General features: G+C 44.9%; 1 protein-coding gene across 1 annotated transcript in view; it reads left to right on the top strand.

The window, feature by feature from the left end:
* The first annotated feature begins 3,182 nt into the window (after positions 1-3,182).
* The window catches only part of MTHFD1 (methylenetetrahydrofolate dehydrogenase, cyclohydrolase and formyltetrahydrofolate synthetase 1), a 146,830-nt gene continuing 131,657 nt past the window's right edge, over positions 3,183-18,355 (top strand). Inside the window, exons 1-3 of the mRNA XM_073609414.1 lie at positions 3,183-3,362; positions 15,267-15,351; positions 17,678-17,737. Coding sequence (XP_073465515.1) covers positions 3,325-3,362; positions 15,267-15,351; positions 17,678-17,737 — 183 coding nt within the window. The 5' untranslated portion in view covers positions 3,183-3,324. The remainder of the gene's footprint in view (positions 3,363-15,266; positions 15,352-17,677; positions 17,738-18,355) is intronic.

Here is an 18,355-nt window from a genome sequence, read left to right as displayed (position 1 = left end):
TGCGGGGGGGGGGGGGGATTGTTAGTGCTGGCTTTGGGCAGCATGAAAGAGAGTGTAACAGACACTCTCAGCTTAGACAACTGCAGCCAGCAACCGTGCTAGGAAGCCATAGTCCTGTCTGAATAATGTGTCCGGGTTTCAAACGGTCTGAAACCCAGACACATGATTCCAAACCCGAACTGTCCAGCAACCCTAATGAGGATCCCACTGGTATAAAATCTGTACATTTAGCCGCTGCATTTTTGGAAAGGGTCAGGGACTTTTTTTAAAATGCAAAACAGTGCTTTTTTGGTTCAACAGACTTCGATGGAGAAGCTGTCGTGCGTTTTTACAGCAATTATTGTTTTTTATGCTTTTTTTTTGACGCTGCGAAATCTAGGTAAAATTGTGGCAAAAACACACAACATGTTTTTCTGCAGCTTCTCCATTGAAGCTTGTTGCTCAAAAAGGAACATGAGCCTCTTTTGGGCAACAGCGTTAACGTGCAACAAACGCGCTGCCATTAGAAGTAATGGTGTCACAATCACATGCCGCATTTTGCAGCCATTTGAAATCGCAGCGATTCCGTGTGCGATCATGTGTGACTACAATATACAGCTTAGTACCAACTTTCCCCTTCGGGCACCCTGTTAGTGCCTGTTCTCAACTTTGGGCGTCCCAGTAGCACCTATTTTTCGGCACCCCGTAAGTGCCTATTCTCCCATTTGGGTACCACATTAGCATAGTTACTAACTGTCCCGGATTTCCCGGGACATTCCCGGGATTTAGACTCCATTCCCGATTTTATTGTTTCCCAGGAAATATCCTGAGAAATCCGGTTCTGGACATTGTCTCCGCCGGCCGCCATTTTTAAGAAGACCAGGAAGACGGCTGGGGGGCTAGACGGAGCTCCTGCGTTGCCGCCCACCCTCCGCCTTGCCCCACCTACCCCCCGCCCCTGTTATGGAAAGTATACCCCCCCCACTAGGACCTACTGGGACACCTGAGGTAAGGGGGGGCTCTGCTGGGGACATCTGATGTAAGGGGGGGCACCGCTGTGGGCATCTGATGTAAGGGGGGCTCCACTGGGGACACCTGATGTAAGGGGGGCACCGCTGTGGGCATCTGATGTAAGGGGGGTTCCACTGGGACACCTGATGTAAGGGGGGCTCCGCTGGGGACTCCTGATGTGAGGGGGGCTCCGCTGGGGACTCCTGATGTGAGGGGGGGCTCCGCTGAGGACTCCTGGTGTGAGGGGGGGCTCCGCTGGGGACTCCTGATGTGAGGGGGGGCTCTGGGGACTCCTGATGTGAGGGGGGGCTCCGCTGGGGACTCCTGATGTAAGGGGGGCTCCGCTGGGGACTCCTGATGTGAGGGGGGGCACCGCTGGGGACTCCTGATGTGAGGGGGGCTCTGCTGGGGACACCTGATGTAAGGGGGGCTCCGCTGGGGACTCCTGATGTGAGGGGGGGCACCGCTGGGGACTCCTGATGTGAGGGGGGCTCTGCTGGGGACACCTGATGTAAGGGGGGCTCCGCTGGGGACTCCTGATGTGAGGGGGGCTCTGCTGGGGACTCCTGATGTAAAGGGGGCTCCGCTGGAGACTCCTGATGTGAGGAGGGCTCCGCTTGGGGCTCCTGATGTGAGGGGGGCTCCGCTGGCGACACCTGATGTAAGGGGGAGCACCGCTGGGGACACTTGATGTAAGGGGGGGCTCCGCTGGGGACATCTGATGTAAGGGGGGCTCCGCTGGGGACATCTGATGTAAGGGGGGCTCCGCTGGGGACACCTGATGTAAGGGGGCTCTGCTGGGGACACCTGATGTAAGGGGGCTCCACTGGGGACACCTGATGTAAGGGGGGGCTCCGCTGGGGACATCTGATGTAAGGGGGGCACAGCTGGAGACATCTGATGTAAGAGGGGGCTCCACAGGGGACACCTGATGTAAGGGGGGCTTCGCTCGGGACACCTGATGTAAGGGGGGGCTCCGCTCGTGACACCTGATGTAAGGGGGGCTCCGCTCGGGACACCGGATGTAAGGGGGGCTCCGCTGGGGACATCTGATGTAAGGGGGGCTACGCTGGGGACATCTGATGTAAGGGGGGGCTCCGCTGGGGACATCTGATGTAAGGGGGGCTCGGCTGGGGGCACCTGATGCAAGGACGGACTCTGCTGGGACACTTGATGCAAGGACAGACGGCTGGTGGCAGGCGACGTGGCAGGTGACACGCTCAGGGATCCCACTGATTCAGCATTATGGTGAGTTGAATGATTTCATTTTATATTACAATGTAATAATATAAATAATGCACTTCAATCATCCTGACACCATAACAACCATGGGGCCGGGATGATTGAAGCGCTAACACCAGGTGTTTGGAGTATCTTTATCTGCTGATTGTTAAACTTTCTAGCATACACATATTTCCATTGTTGTGTAGGATCTGGGGCTGCTGTCCCTCCATCCCTCTCCCCCCTTTCCCTCTCCATCCCTAATTCATCTCAGACTCTAACCACACCCCCTTTGAGCCATGCCCATTTAAGACACGCCCATTATTTCACGTAAACCACGCCCATTATTCATTGCGGCACGCCATATTTTTACTTTTCCCATGTGCCACGCCCACACATGCATGCCCCGCCCCCTCATTATAACAAGACTCCACCTACAGCCAAAAAAATGTCCCTAAAAATGATTTTACAATGTTGGCAACTATGCATTAGTGCTTGTTTTTAAATTTCGGTGCGCAGTTAACATTTTTTTCCTCTTTGGGCGCCCTGATAATGTCTATTTGCAACTTTTGGCACCCCTTTAGTTCCTATTTTCTCTTTTTAGCGCCTATTTTTCCTTTTGGGTGCCCCACTAGTGCCTATTTTTCCTTTTTTGGACCCGTCAGATTTTGTAAAAGTTTACTGTTAAAAATATTTGCGAAATGCATGACTCCGGTGGGTGCAACAAGATGTCCGCTTGCCGCCTTCTCAGTGTATCCTTACTGTGTACGAGTGCGGGGTGTAGCAAGATGGCGGTGACGGAACGTCACCTCAGTTACAAATTCTGACAGGTCGCGGAATCTGACGAAACACCATCTCCCTCATAAGAGTCAAACAACGCCTCTCCACTTCCCCACCATGTGACCATTGATTCTAGCGGATGATTCTAATTATCTCCAGCAGGTCGGCCATCCCCTGTCCCCGCCCACATGCCGGATATCCCCGCCTCTTTGTCCGGGTCCCGCATGCGCAGTCCGAGACTTTCGCCACCACGAGGGTAGACGTCTGTGCCCTGTATTAAGCTGCACCATCGGAGCCTTGTGGAGCCGAGTGCCCGTGTACTGTGCAGCCAGCATGCCGGCCCAGGTCCTCAGCGGGAAGGTGGTCTCTGGGTGAGTGTGCTGGCTTGTTACCTGCTGGAGGGGTTCATATGTCTTGTTTTGGGGGTTCTGTAAGTCCTCACACACTGGGGGGATGGTGACAATTTGTAGAGATGGGGAATCTGCTTGCAGAGCTTAAAAAAGGGGTCATTACATGCAGAGGAGTTCAGAGTCTCAGCACATGAGGGGTTAGTTGCATGAATAGTGTATTGCAAAGTTCAGATCATTGGCATGGAAAGGGTTAACTGTATTGGCAGGGATTTTCTCAGGTCAGGACATTGTTGCCATGGGGGAGTAGTTCTCCCCTCACCCCCTTGATCTCATAAGCTGACCATACACCATGCAACCTAATTGTACAATCTCCTTTAGATCTACCAACAAGTATGTAGCTGATGTACACCTTTTTGGTCAATCTAAAGTTGACTGTACAGAGATTATCATTATTATATAATTTTTTTTTTTTTATTCAATTCAATCAGAACCGCAAACTATCAGCCATAACTTCTGCTCAACCTCCACTGGAGTCCATCAGACGAAGTCCTTTGATCTATCAGATTGTGAGATTGCATGTGATCGATAATTTACAATTGTATCTTCCAACTGTCAATTTAAGATCTGCTTCCCTGCGTGTTTCGTATAGATTATTTTTTGTTTTGCAAGAGATTTATTGGGAAAAAAAATTGATCGTTCATTGAAGATAAAATTTAAAATCTCTTGAAAGATCAAACCGGTTCCTCCCATCCCTACAGCACGAGCGGACAAATCTCCTGCTGCTCTTGTATTCTGATAGCCAACCCTGCCGGTGACCTTAAATTACCCACCAATGTGTTCCTTCAGACCACTCATGATGAGCCCCTCCCCTGAGATTCCCCTCCAATGTGTCACCCCCTCCCCCCCCTCCCTTGAGTCCAAGTCCTCCCACCAAGGCGCTCCCCCCTTTGGACTTGAGATCTCCCACCAAGGCACCCCCCCCCCCCCTCCGGACCCGAGATCTCCCCTGCTTTGGACTCGACCCCCACCAGGGCGTCCCGCTTTGGACCCAAGATCACCCCAGTAAGCAGAGAATTTAACACCGCCCACAAATAAGTTGTTTGGTCCCCAAACCTCTCCTGGATTTTTTTTTTTTTTTTTTCCCTCCTCCCCCAGGATCCTGATTCATTTATAGCGTTTTAACTCCTTGAACCTGGTAACAGTATTCTTCCTACTAAAAATCTTGCCCCTGTCTAGTTTTATTTATAGGGCAGAAATGCAGCTTCAGAGGGGAGCAGGGAGCATAGATGGAGTTGCACCAAATGTCCTGTATAAGAAAACTGTTCTACATAACCAATTTAAAGTGGAACTAAAGTCACACTACTTCGTCTCCAACAGTCTGTCCACAAGGGGACCATTAATGGTGCCAGGATCCCATCCTAGGCTTCTTCTGAGTGCGCTTCTTTGGCCACCTTGATTGGTAGACACGGAATGACCTAACACTTGTGTATGCGCAAAAGTCAGCCATCTCGGCAAATAGGGACTGTGCCGGATATTTAAACTGAGCAGTGCATGCCATAGGACAGTGATGGCGAACCTTGGCTCTCCAGATATTTTGGAACTACATTTCCCATGATGCTCAACTACACTGTGCATGAGCATCATGGGAAATGTAGTTCCAAAACATCTGGGGTGCCAAGGTTCACCATCACTGCCATAGGAGATTGTAAACAGGCAGGAATGTTTATTGGGTTGCAGAAGAGTCCTTGCAAACTTTGTAATTTTGTAAACTTTCAAGTATTTATTTTCTCATTACTTTTTCATAAAGTAGGGTACCGCCTAAGCCATCTGCTTTTACTGACGTCAAGGAGGTGGGTGGGCCAGGTAATTGAAAGCCTCGTACGCACTATCTGATCGTTGGGCAACCGAGTGTCTGATTTTTGTTCAAAGGGCATGTGCCAGGATCTTGTCTTGCATACTAACGGTGCACAATTGTTGGCCAACAAACGTGAACGTAGTGACGTACTACAAGGAGTTTCAGCTCTTGAGCGCCACCCTTTGGGCCCCTTCTGCTAATTTTGTGTTTGGTGAGCATTGATTCCGAGCATGTGTGTTTGTACTTTCGACTTTTGTGGGACGAACTTGTGTACTGACCATCCGAAAATCTGACAACCAACCGTTGTCCGCTGAAAATTTACTAGCCTGCCATCCAACATTTGTTGGCAGAAAGTTGGACAACAATTGTCAAAAGGAGAGTACTAACGGTAAGATTTTAGGCCAACAGTCTGTCAACAGACAATCCCCTGCCAACAGCCTGATCGTGTGTACGAGGCTTTAGGATCAGTCAGTCCATGATTTCACATGCTGGTGGAGATGGCATCACCTGTCCAGGGATGGGTTTTTGGGTATTGGGACCCCCTAATCTACAGAATCATATAATCGGATTGTAATATCAATTGACTGCATTAAGTAGAACTCAGGCTGATACTTTGCTGGTTTTTGAGAGGGTAACTATGGTAATGGTTATCAATTATCAGTTCTTGTGTATGAATACATAGGAGGTATGGAATACATTTTTTTTTTTTTTTTTTTTCTGCTACGTGAGCAATGTCATCCTTTACTTGGTTAAAAGTCCACATCATGGTGATTTCTGCCCTAACTGGGGTTAAGTCTCGGGTTACATTGTGTTCTTGCTATGATGCAAGAATCTGGTGATCTGGGCATAGTGTGACCAGAAAGAATAACAGCGGTGACCCTTGTTCCCCTGCAGTAAGGTGGCACGCTGCCTGCTGATAACATTTGTTGGTGCACCAGGATCATTATTTCCATGCCAGGCTTTGATGCCAGTACAGTGTGTTATCAGTGGGGTGGTATGTCTGCGTTCCTAAGATCTTTGGCAGAAATTTACACACAAAAAAAAAAAAATCACCATCTTATCAAATCGCAGGAAGAAGATGCAAGAAGGTGTATCTGTGTACTATTCTGATCTGACAACAAAACAGGAAATAATTTCAATTTTCTAAACAGAGTCCTGATTGAAAGGTTATTTCAGGACATCTGGAACTGGCTGAACACTGCTGACACCTACAGTTTAATAAGAGTCAGAACGGATGAACAGGAAATGGGTGATTTGATGGGTGAAGCGTGTAGAATTGGGCATTCATGTGACCAAGGTCCATTAAAATCATGTGACTGCTTTTGGTTGCTGCCATAGAAGGATGGGGGAGGGGTGGCTCAGATTAGAGATTTTGGGAGGGGAGGATGCTTGCATCAGAAATGGAAAGGGGTGGATTGGGGGGGGGGGGGTTGTTCTGCTCAGATCAGGAATATTGGTGGGGGTTTTGATCGGACCAGAAATATTATTTGGGGGGAGGGGGGGTGCTCAAGACACAACAGGAGGTGAGATGAAATGTCCTCAAAATAAGGGGAGTTTTTTCCTTAGACATTGTCCCCATTGGAGAATTTTTCCTTTAAATATTTCCTCCCATAATATCTCTAATATTTAGGATTTCTCCATACTCTATGGTTACCAAGACATAATGAGGGGTGAATCTCTCCAGTGGGGACACAGACCCAATAAAAACTTGCTGGGGGGGCTCTCCCCAATAGACCTGGTACTTCATAGGATGTTTCTGTAATGTCTATCATTTTGTGTTCTCTTATTGATAATGCATAATTGCTTATTATGCATAAACCACTGTTCCTCGACTTGATACATGGTCTGTAATGCTGCAATATCCAGGTCCTGTATGCTTGTATTCTGGCCTCCTAATCTCAGGGTTATGTATGTACCACGAAACCCTGTGTATTAATGTCCTATACTCTGGAAAAGTTCACAGTTCTTCAGTAAACTTCACTGCTCAATCCAAAACTAAGAATAAAGTTTTTCATTTATATACCTCCTTTTTTAATAAAAAGGCCATTCTTCTTTTTTTTTTTTTTTTTTGCAGAGCGATTTTCATACTGTGAAACTGCATACACTTTATAGGCACTGGACGGGGCTGACAAACCTAGGAAAAAATACCTATATAAATGTCGTCTCCAACTAGTGGTCATAATGTGGTATATTTTTGATTTCATGCTTTTCCAACGAAAGACATTTGACCTGGAGAGGAAAAAAGCCTGGTGACATTCAATTTTGCTGAAATTGGCATAGACGGAATGTACAGGTGCATCTCAAAAATTTTTAAATATAATAAAAGTTAAATTATTTCAGTAATTCAATTAAAAAAAGTGAAACTTGTATATTTATAGATTCATTACACACAGTGATATATTTCAAGCACTTTTTCCCCATTTCGTCTTTCAGGACAGCAACATAGAGACCTTGGCTCCTCCCATCTCAGGAAACACCGCCTTACATTTCAAGATTTAAGCCTCCCTGTCCCGCCGGCCCCTCAGTTCTGGGGTTTCCACCGGTGGGGAGACACCGCTAAGGGGCCAAGGGCTAAACAGCCGGGGAGGCTGAGGCCGATCATTGACTGAGCGGGGGGGGGGAACCAAGGTCTCGCTTTCCCTCTCTCCTACCCTGCAGTCTGAGAGGCTAGTGAGCCCAGGTACCTAGATGACTGCATATCGCGCGCCTCCAGCTTCTCTTGGTAAAGCTGGAGGGGTCCGCTCTCCTCTGCCCGGTGGTGGCAGAAGGCGAAGGTACATTGAGACCACTGTGCAGCCAGCGATGGAGCTCTGAGCGATGGGTCAGGTGGCGGGTGACGTCAGTTCCGGCGGGGGTTAGTACTTCTGTCTGCTAACTGCTTCTGGTTGCGGGGTTTGAAAGCGGGCCGTGCGTCAGGCTGGTGCTGCCTCATTTTTTGCTGTGGGGACAGCGCACGGAGGCTAAGGAGACCACTGATCCTCAGTGGGAAATGTCGGAAGCGGACTGCTGGAGAATCCAGCACCAGTCATTCAAAGGTAAGGGGAACCCTGGTATAGATGAACGAAGAGATCTGGACAGCCGCACACCGGAATAAATTATGTTCATCTTTATTTGTAAAACAGGATCATGGGGTACAGAACAGCTGATGCGTTTTCACACTGTACCTAACTATCATGGGAATGAAGACCACATATATACTCAATATTTTAGGACGTGATCAAATGAAGGTGGGATGATACAAAACAGCTGAGAACCAGCCGTATGAGATCTCTGCACCCATTGCTAAATGAGGAATATAAAGTGGAAACACTCATGGTTGATGGGTATACAAACAACGGACAAAATGGAGTAAGATAAAAAAATTGAAATGTATATAATATACATTTATCATATGAGCAAGACATTTTCATTTTTTATTATTCATTGTTTCACATTGGCAATGCCGTACACTTGATGTATCTTTTACCTTACCCTGGTTTTTTCTAGGAACAAAGTATTTCACTCGTTAATTAGTATACACACATTTGTATACTTTATTACAGAAGATCATTCTTTTTGGGACTTATTGTTCCTCAGAATATTATTTTTCACACTATATTAAAAAAAAATAAATACATTTTGCTTTTTACCCTTGTATACTACCATTCCATATGTATCATTCTTATTTTCATGTCATAATTTTCTCTTTTTCTTGAGTCTCATCACTTCACTTGTTCACAATATATAAATTTATCATATGAACAAGACATTTATTCACGGCGATTAGGTCACCTCCACACATTTTTTCATATCTTTTAATTTTTTATCTTTTTCCATTTTGTCAGTTGTTTATATACCTATCAACCATGGGTGTTTCCACTTTATATTCATCATTTAGCAATGGGTGCAGAGATCTCCTCATACGGCTGGTTCTCTGCTGTTTTGTATCATCCCACCTTCATTTGATCACATGTCCTAAATATTTTGAGTATATATGTGGTTTTCCTTCCCTTGATAGTCAGCTATGAGTAAGCACTTAATGTAAGTGTGAAACTCATCAGCTGTTCTGTACCACCCACAGTGGTGCCCTGTGTACCCCATGATCCTGTTTTACGAATAAAGACTAACATAATTCATTCCGGTGTGCGGCTGTCCAGATATCTTCGTTCATCTATACCTGCATTAGCAATTGCCAGCACGTGGGGCTCTCTTTTCCCTGGAGGTGGAGGACACATACACCTTGTTTTGGATCATCCTGAGCGGTGGTAAATATATTGCCTCATAAGAGGAACCTTGGGGTGGTGTTCCCTTACCCCTTTCCTGTAAGCTCTATGGGTGTTTGTCTCCCTTGGTGGTGGGAAGGGATGCAACTAGGACCCTGGTGGTGGTTGGTCCTGGGAAGAGCACCCCTGGTGGCACTCTGTGTGAAGTGCTGGTGGTCAAGATGGGCTTTCTGACTGCTCTTCCTTTTTGGTCTGTATTTCAGAGCAAGTCCACTGGCCCCACAATTCCAAGAAAAAATACCCTTCATGCAGAGCCATGATGGGGGAATCTTGGTCCAAGCCACTCTGTAGGGAGTGCATAGAGGGGTGTGAGCATAGAGTGAGCTTTCTATCACTCTGCAGTCTTTAAAGACTCTTTTCTCTAGTGTCCAGTCCAGGAGATCTTCTTTCTCAGGGGCCAATCTGTTGTCCTCAAGCGGAGCCTCGCAGCTTATCTACTCAGGAGGAATTGCTGAGGGGCACGGGTTTTTCGGATCGTTTAGTAAAAACCCTCCTAGGTTGCAGAAAAAGGGAGATGCAAGCTATGTACCTGAAAGTGTGGAAACGTTCCAATAGCTGGTGCACAGAAAGTTTCTTTGATGTACGCAGCTCCGGAGCGGTATTATCATTTCTGCAATCAGGGGCAGACAAAAAGGACAGGTATCCGCTTTGAGTTTTTCTGGATAAAACAGCTAGCAACAGATCCATGGATAGCCAGGTTTTTTTAAAGCCTTAAGCAGGCAGAGACCAGTCAGTCTCCCCCTTCCCAGTGTGGGATCTTTCTTTAGTTTTACAGGCCTTCACGGTGGAACCATTTGAGACATTAGAAATCTGTACGTTTAAAAATAATCGCCCTCAAAACTGTGTTTTTGGTGGTGATTACTACGGCAAGGAGAGAGTGAACCCGAAGCCCTCTCGATTAGGGCACCTTTTTTCCAGGTGTTTCCGGACCGTGTGACCACTTTTTTTTTTTTCTGATCCGGCCTTTTTGCCAAAGGTGGCCTCTAGTTTTCATAGAGGCCAAGAAATTATTTAGCCTACCTTCTGTTCGAATCCTATGAGGGAACAGGAACGTATTTTTCATAAATTGGATGTTAGAAGTTGCGTCCTTCAGTACTTGGATAGTACAAAACAGTTTAGGAAGTCTGATTCCTTTTTTTGTTATTTTCAGGGGCTAAAAAAGGATTCAAAGCCTCTAGACGTACAATAGCCAGATGGTTAAGGTTAGTCATTATTCAGGCTTGCGTAGTCGGGGGGTTGGAGCCCCTGGAAGGTATTAAGGCACATTCCACCAGGGCAATGGCGACTGCTCAAGCAGAGTGGGCTGGTGCTTCTCCAGAGCAGATCTGTAGGGCTGCAACATGGTCAAATTTTGACACGTTCGTGAAGCATTACAGATTGGACCTGCTGTCAGCAAGAGACCAGGCTTTTGGGCGTAAAGTACTGCAGGCAGTAGTCCCACCCTAAGGTAAGGTGCTTGCTTATCCTCTATGTTGCTGTCCTGAAAGATGAAATGTGGAAAAATGGAGTTACTTACCGGTAACGTCCTTTTCCAGGAGTCTTTCAGGATGGCACTGGTACCAACCCAAATTATTGAATACTCCTGAAGAACACATCACATGAGACAGTCAGGTAAGATTAAGGTTAGTATGACGTCTTCTTGTGTCTCCCCAGCTGGCCGGAGGTACTCTTGAAGAACTGAGGGGACGGTAAGGCTTAAATCTTGAAATGTAAGGCGGTGTTTCCTGAGATGGGAGGAGCCAAGGTCTCTATGTTGCTGTCCTGGGGAAAATTATGTTACCAGTAAGTAACTTTTTTTTTTTTTTTTTTTTTTTTTTTTTTTTTTTTTAAATTTTGATCATGGCTTACAGCTAGTGAAAACTCAAAATTCAGTACCTCTGAAAATTAAGAATGTTAATACAGAAATGTTGGCTTACTGAAAAGTATGTACAGTATAGTATGCACTCAATACTTGGTCGGGGATTCTTTTGCACAAATTACTGCATCAATGCAGATTGACATGGAAGTGATCAGCCTGTGGCATTGTTGAGGTGTTATAGAAGCCCAGGTTGCTTTAGTAGCGGCCTTCAGCTCGTCTGCATTGTTGGGTCTGGCATCTCTTCCTCTTGTAATACCCTACAGCAGGGATATGCAAGTAGTGGACCTCCAGCTGTTGCAGAACTACAAGTCCCATGAGGCATAGCAAGACTCTGATAGCCACAAGCATGACACCCAGAGGCAGAGGCATGATGGGACTTGTAGTTTTGCAACAGCTGGAGATCCGCTAATTGCATATCCCTGCCCTACAGATTCTCTATGGGGTTTAGGTGAGTTTGCTGGCCAATCAAGCACAGTGATACCATGATCATTAAACCAGGTATTGGTACTTTTGGCAGTGTGGGCAGGTGCCAAGTCCTGCTGGAAAATGAAATCGGCATCTCCATAAAGCTGGTCAGCAGAAGGAAGCATGAAGTGCTGTAGAATTTCCTGGTAGAGGGCTGTGCTAACGTAGGACTTGATAAAACACAGTGGTCCAACACCAGCAGATGACAATGCTCCCCAAATCATCACTTACTGGAAACATCACACTGGACCTCATGCAACTTGGATTCTGTCCCTCTCAACTCTTCCTCCAGACTCTGGGTCCTTGATTTCCAAATATAAATGCAAAATGTACTTTCATCTGAAAAGAGGACTTCAGACCACTGAGAAACAGTCCAGTCTTTTTTTTTTTTTTTTTTTTTCTTAGCCCAGGTAAGACACTTCTGACATTGTCTTTGGTTCAGGAGTGGCTTGACACAACGGATGGGACAGTTGTAGCCCATGTCCTGAATACGTCAGTGTGTGGTGGTTATTGAAGCACTGACACCAGCCGTAGTCCACTCCTTGTGAATCTCCCCCCCAAATTCTTGAATGGCCTTTGCTTCACAATCCTTTCAAGGCTGCAGCTATCCCAGTTGATTGTGCACCTTTTTTCTATCACTTATTTATTTATTTTTTTTCACTCCACTATCCTTTTTAATATGCTTGGATACAGCAGTCTGAACAGCCAGCTTCTTTCAATATGATCTTTTGTGACCTGCCCTCCCTGTGGAGGGTGTCAATGACTGTCTTCTGGACAACTGTCAAGTCAGCAGTCTTTTGCTGATTGTGTAATCTACTGAACCAGGCAAAGACCATTTTTAAAAAAGGAAAAGTAAGGCGCCTCTAAGTGCAGTATGCAAAATGTAATAACGGGTTCACTGTGGGACACACGAGGCTGATGGTGTCAGTGGGGAGAAAGGGGAGGCAATGCGTTTCGTAGCACGTGCAGCTCCTTTGTCAGACCAAGGAGCCACACATGCTCAAACGCGTTACCGCCCCTTTATCCCCACTGACACCATCAGCCTCGTGTGTCCCGCAGTGAACCCGGAACACAGGCTTCCTGCTACCTCTTCTCTCCAGCACGTCCAAAAAACGCTTTACAGCTGCTGGACGGCTCTACGCTGCTCTCTACCACTTGGCCAAGGATGGACACATGCCACAGATGAGGACTCCTGAATTTCATGTTTTTTAACACTCAACGATCTTGTAGGTGCTTTTAACCCTTTGTGCATTTTATTAAATTTTGCATACTGCACTTAGAGGCGCCTTTCTTTTCCTTTTTTATATCTTCAGAGTTGCTTCTCCTAACCAAAGTGCTGCCAGAAGTGCCATCTCATCACTATATCATCCCTCTGACCAGCTATCCACCTCCACCAGAGTGCCCTTATCTTCTCCATTTTAAAGCAGGGGTCTCAAACTGGTGGCCCTCCATCTATTGCAAAACTACACGTCCCATCATGCCTCTGCCTGTGGGAGTCATGCTTGTAACTGTCAGCCTTGCAATGCCTCAAGGGACTTGTAGTTTTGCAACATCTGGAGGGCTACCAGTTTGAGACCCCAGACTTAAAGGCTCAGGAAACCTTTACAGGTGAGTTAATTTAGCTAATTAGAGTGTGACGCCATGAGTCTACAATATTGTACTTTTTTTTTTTTTTTTTTTCTCTCTTCAATAATCTAATTTTCTGATACAGAATTTTGGGTTTTCACGAACTAAGCCATAATCATTGAAATTAAAAGAGAAATGCTTGAAATATATCACTCTGTTACCTATATAATGTGAGTTTCACTTATTGAATTAATGAAATTCGCTTTTTGGTGACATTCACATTTTTTGAGATGCACCTGTACATGGAATTTTGCAGTATGAATAGCTCTGCAAATGTTTTTGATAAGTACATCCCTATGTTTCTGGCAGTGAAATTTTTCCTTGCTTACTGCCTTGCTGATGGGAGAGGCATTGATCTCTCCATTGGGAACACACGAACAGGAACTGGAGTCGGAAACCTCCAGTAAAAGCCAAGTCCAAGTGGGACTTTCTACCCTTCTAGTGGAATTGGAAGTCCCAAACAGGTAAAACCAAAATAATAAAAAAAAAAAAAATTTCTTTTTTTCTTTCTTTTTCCACGGTTCATCATAGCTGCTGAACCCTAACACCGTGGTCAGTTTACGTGCCTCAGTCATCCGCTGTCTCCTGTCGGCTCGTGATAAAACCCGCCCCTCCTGCTGCTGAAATAACATGTACATTTTCATACTATCCCCCTCAGTCTCCTAATGCTGTCTGTGAATTATAAAAGATTACACCTCGTTTCAGAGCGCAGATTGGTGCTCACGTGGCCGGCTCTCTCCTCACCTCCTCCCGACTGATTTCAGCGGGGGAATCTCGGCCCTGCCCGTTCTAGCTGTCAGATGAGGAGAGAGCCGGGTGCTCTGAAATGAGCTATAATCTGCATAAATAAATAAAAAAAAAAAAAATCATACATGGCATTAAGAGACCAAGGCGGATGATATGAAGTAAGAGTGGCTTAATGACCACTTTTAACATAAAGCCCCACTTTTGCTGAGAGATGCCCTCAGGGACAACTGGACATGCAGGAAGTTTAGCTACTGCTTCATTTGCAGATTCTTACTTGCTTCGGTTCTGTAGATACTGAGTTAGGAATATCATGGCAGTGCATTTGCTGAAAGCTAATGTGAAGTGACTATTACATGATGCGTTCCAGCGTTGTAACCAGAAACATTTCCGCATGCAGTTTCCTTTAAAAGTTGTCTTGCCAAATATAACCTTTTTAAAGGAAACCTGTTGCAGTAGCAGTGTTTTTTACATTTTGTGATCGCTGAAATTGATCATTACAGCAATCGCAAGACACAGAATTTGCTTTGGCTCTGTACATTTTTTACCTATGACATGTATTGTCTACCGACAGCTCGATCACAGGCATCGTACATTCACTGGGCTACTGGTAACAGAGCACAGTTTTAAAACCGTTCTGTTTTTAATACGTACCATATTATAGATCCAATGACCTTACTCTGTGCTTTTCTATGCAATGCAGTCAGATCTTGGCGAGTGGGAGCAGGTGGCAGGGCGCAGTGCATGGCTTCCTGAAAACATCACGGCACCCTGCCTCACTATTAACTGTTTAGCTCTCTGCATTTAAGCAAGCAGCGGGCTGACCCTTGGGAGGAAATAATCAAGTATTAAAATGCCTTGATGTCTGGAGGAGTGGGCATTCCTTAACAGACTATATTTGCATGCAGACCTCCCTAGGTAATGCTGACATGTGGTGCTGAGTCGCCTTGATTGAAATACCTTTCAGGCTGGGGAGGAAAATGGTGGATGTCCACCAGCCAGGAAATGAGGCCAGCTCTGTCTGACTTGCAGCAGCTTCTAATGCACACTGTGAGAAGCTCATCTTCCACATGCACTTCATTTTAATTTATGTAAACTTTTTTTTTACATTCCAGACTAGTCCGAGAGCGTCTGAAAAATGAAGTGGAAGCTATGAAGGAGAAGTACAGCGGGTTCCGTCCGGGCCTGGCAATTTTACAGGTATGTCACTGGATATACAGTTGTGCTCCTAAGTTTACATATCCTGGCAGAATCTATGATTTCTTGGCCATTTTTTAGAGAATATGAATAACACAAAAACATTTCTTTCGCTCATGGTTGGCATTTGGCTGAAGCCATTTATTATCAATCAACTGTTTTTACTATTTTTTATATATATATATATATATATATATATATATATATATATATATATATATATATATATATATATATATATATATATATATATATATATATATATATATATATATATATATATATATATATATATATATTTTTTTTTTTTCATAATTACAACAGAAATTACCCTGATCAAAAGTTTACATACCCTGGTAATTTTGGCCTGATAACATGAGCACAAGTTGACACAAAGGGGTTTGAATGGCTATTAAAGGTAACCATCCTCATCTGTGATCTGTTTGCTTGTAATTAGTGTGTGTGTATAAAAGGTCAATGAGTTTCTGGACTCCTGACAGACCCTTGCATCTTTCATCCAGTGCTGCACTGACGTTTCTGCATTCTGAGTCATGGGGAAAGCAAAAGAATTGTCAAAGTATCTGCGGGAAAAGGTAGTTGAACTGTATAAAACAGGAAAGGGATATAAAAAAAAAATAGCCAAAGAATTGAAAATGCCAATCAGCAGTGTTCCAACTCTAATGAAGTGAAAAATGAGGAGTTCTGTTGAAACCAAACCACGGTCAGGTAGACCAACTAAAATTTCAGCCACAACTGGCAGGAAAATTGTTTGGGATGCAAAGAAAAACCCACAAATAACTTCAGGTGAAATACAGGACTCTCTGAAAACATGTGGTGTGGCTGTTTCAAGATGCACAATAAGGAGGCACTTGAAGAAAGATGGGCTGCATGGTCGAGTCGCCAGAAGGAAGCCATTACTACGCGAATGCCACCCTCTTACAATACACAAAACAGCACAGAGACAAGCCTCAAACCTTCTGGCACAAAGTAATTTGGAGTGATGAGACCAAAATTGAGCTTTTTAGCCCTAGCCATAAACGCTACATTTGGAGAGGAGTTAACAAGGCCTGTGATGAAAGGTACACCATTCCTACTGTGAAACACCGAGGTGGATCGCTGATTTTTTTGGGGGATATGTGAGCTACAAAAGCACAGCAAATTATTTATTTTTAAATTGATGGCCAGATGAATGCAGTATGTTATCAAATACCGGGGGAACATTTGCATTCATCAGCCAGGAAGCTGCACATGGGACGTACTTGGACATTCCAACATGACAATGATCCAAAACACAAGGCCAAGTCGACCTGTCCATTAACTAACTACAGCAGAATAAAGTGAAGGTTCTGGAGTCTCCTGACCTTAATATCATTGAGCCACTCTGGAGAGATCTCAAACATGCAGTTCATGCAAGACAGCCCAAGAATTTACAGGAACTGGAGGCTTTTTGCCAAGAGGAATGGGCAGCTTTACCATCTGAGAAGATAACGAGCCTCCTCCAAATACCACAAGACTTCCAGCACTGCTTGTTGGTAACTTGAGTGTAACAAAGGCATACCTATTTCAGCTAAGATGCACCTGTTTATACAATAAAGCACAATGGCTGCGAATAGGGAAATATTGTGAAATGTTTTGCAATGTTTCATATTTACTTTGTTAGAAATAAATGCCCATTCACATCAGAACGTGGTGTGGGAAACATGTGTTCCATGTGTTTCCCGCACTGTGTTCCAAATGCACTGGGTGTGCGATCTGCTGCAGATGTCAATAGAGGTACCCATCGACACCCCAAAAAAAGATTGCAAAGTCACTGCATTTGCCTGCACCAGATCTTATAGTGCCACAGTACAATGCAATCTAGTTGTGGTGTGTGGCTTTTTTTTTTTTTTTTGTAGTGAGTGCTACTTTTGGTGCGATTTCAGTTGTATCAATTTGGATGGTCTGAAAATTGCATGAGAGTAACAGAGCATGTTCCTTTGCGACACTAAAACAAATTAGTCAAACTCTCGCTATATACACACACACACACACACACACACACACACACACACACACACACACACACACACACACACACACACACACACACACACACACACACACACACACACACACACACACACACACACACACACACACATATATATATATATATATATATATATATATATATATATATATATATATATATATATATACTTTGCATCTCCTATCCATTGCATAGTCACCAGAAGTACTTTATGACATTTCTTTATGTATATAGGGTCTCATTAATGGACATCTGTGTCACACCATAAGGATATTGCCACTTTTTTTTTTTCTCTTCTAGGTGGGAGACCGAGAAGATTCCAACCTGTACATCAGCATGAAACTGAAAGCTGCTGCAGAGGTAACAATGTTTACTTGACTTTCTCTAATCCCATAGTATCTGTACAACAAAGTTTTTTATATTTGGGCAATAGATTTTTCTCTTAAACACTACCTGTTGGTATAATTTGTTGGGCAATCACCCTGCCTAATTAATTTTTACCAAACAAAACCATTTTGACTCTGCATCTAGTGCAACAAAATTGTTTGAGCATTGCCGATCAGAGGTGCCTCAGGTTTCAGGCATAGCTGAGGGCAACTTCATACTGACGCAGATGTGTAAGGTGATTGTAAACCCTTCAATTTTATTTTTAATTAAAATAACAAACGTGTCATACTTGCCTCCACTGTGCAGCTCGTTTTGCACAGAGTGGCGCCGATCCTCCTCTTCTAGGGTCCCTGATGGCGCTGGTGGCTCCTCCCCGCATTAGATAACCCCCTAGGAGAAGCACTTTCCTGGAGTTACCTTGTGGGTGCGCTCCTGAGTCCAGCATTCGGCGTCCATATACACGAATGCCAGACTTGCCGCTGGCGTCATTGGATTTGATTGACAGCAGTGGGAGCCAATGGCTATGCTACTATCAATCTATCTAATCAAGAGCCGGGACCCCATGCAGAGAGCAGCAGCGCATCTCCGCCA

The sequence above is a fragment of the Aquarana catesbeiana genome, linkage group LG13 (assembly GCF_042186555.1).
Source record: "Aquarana catesbeiana isolate 2022-GZ linkage group LG13, ASM4218655v1, whole genome shotgun sequence".
NCBI lineage: Eukaryota > Metazoa > Chordata > Amphibia > Anura > Ranidae > Aquarana > Aquarana catesbeiana.
Note: the sequence above shows the minus strand (reverse complement) of the source record. Positions and strands in the feature narration are given on the sequence as shown.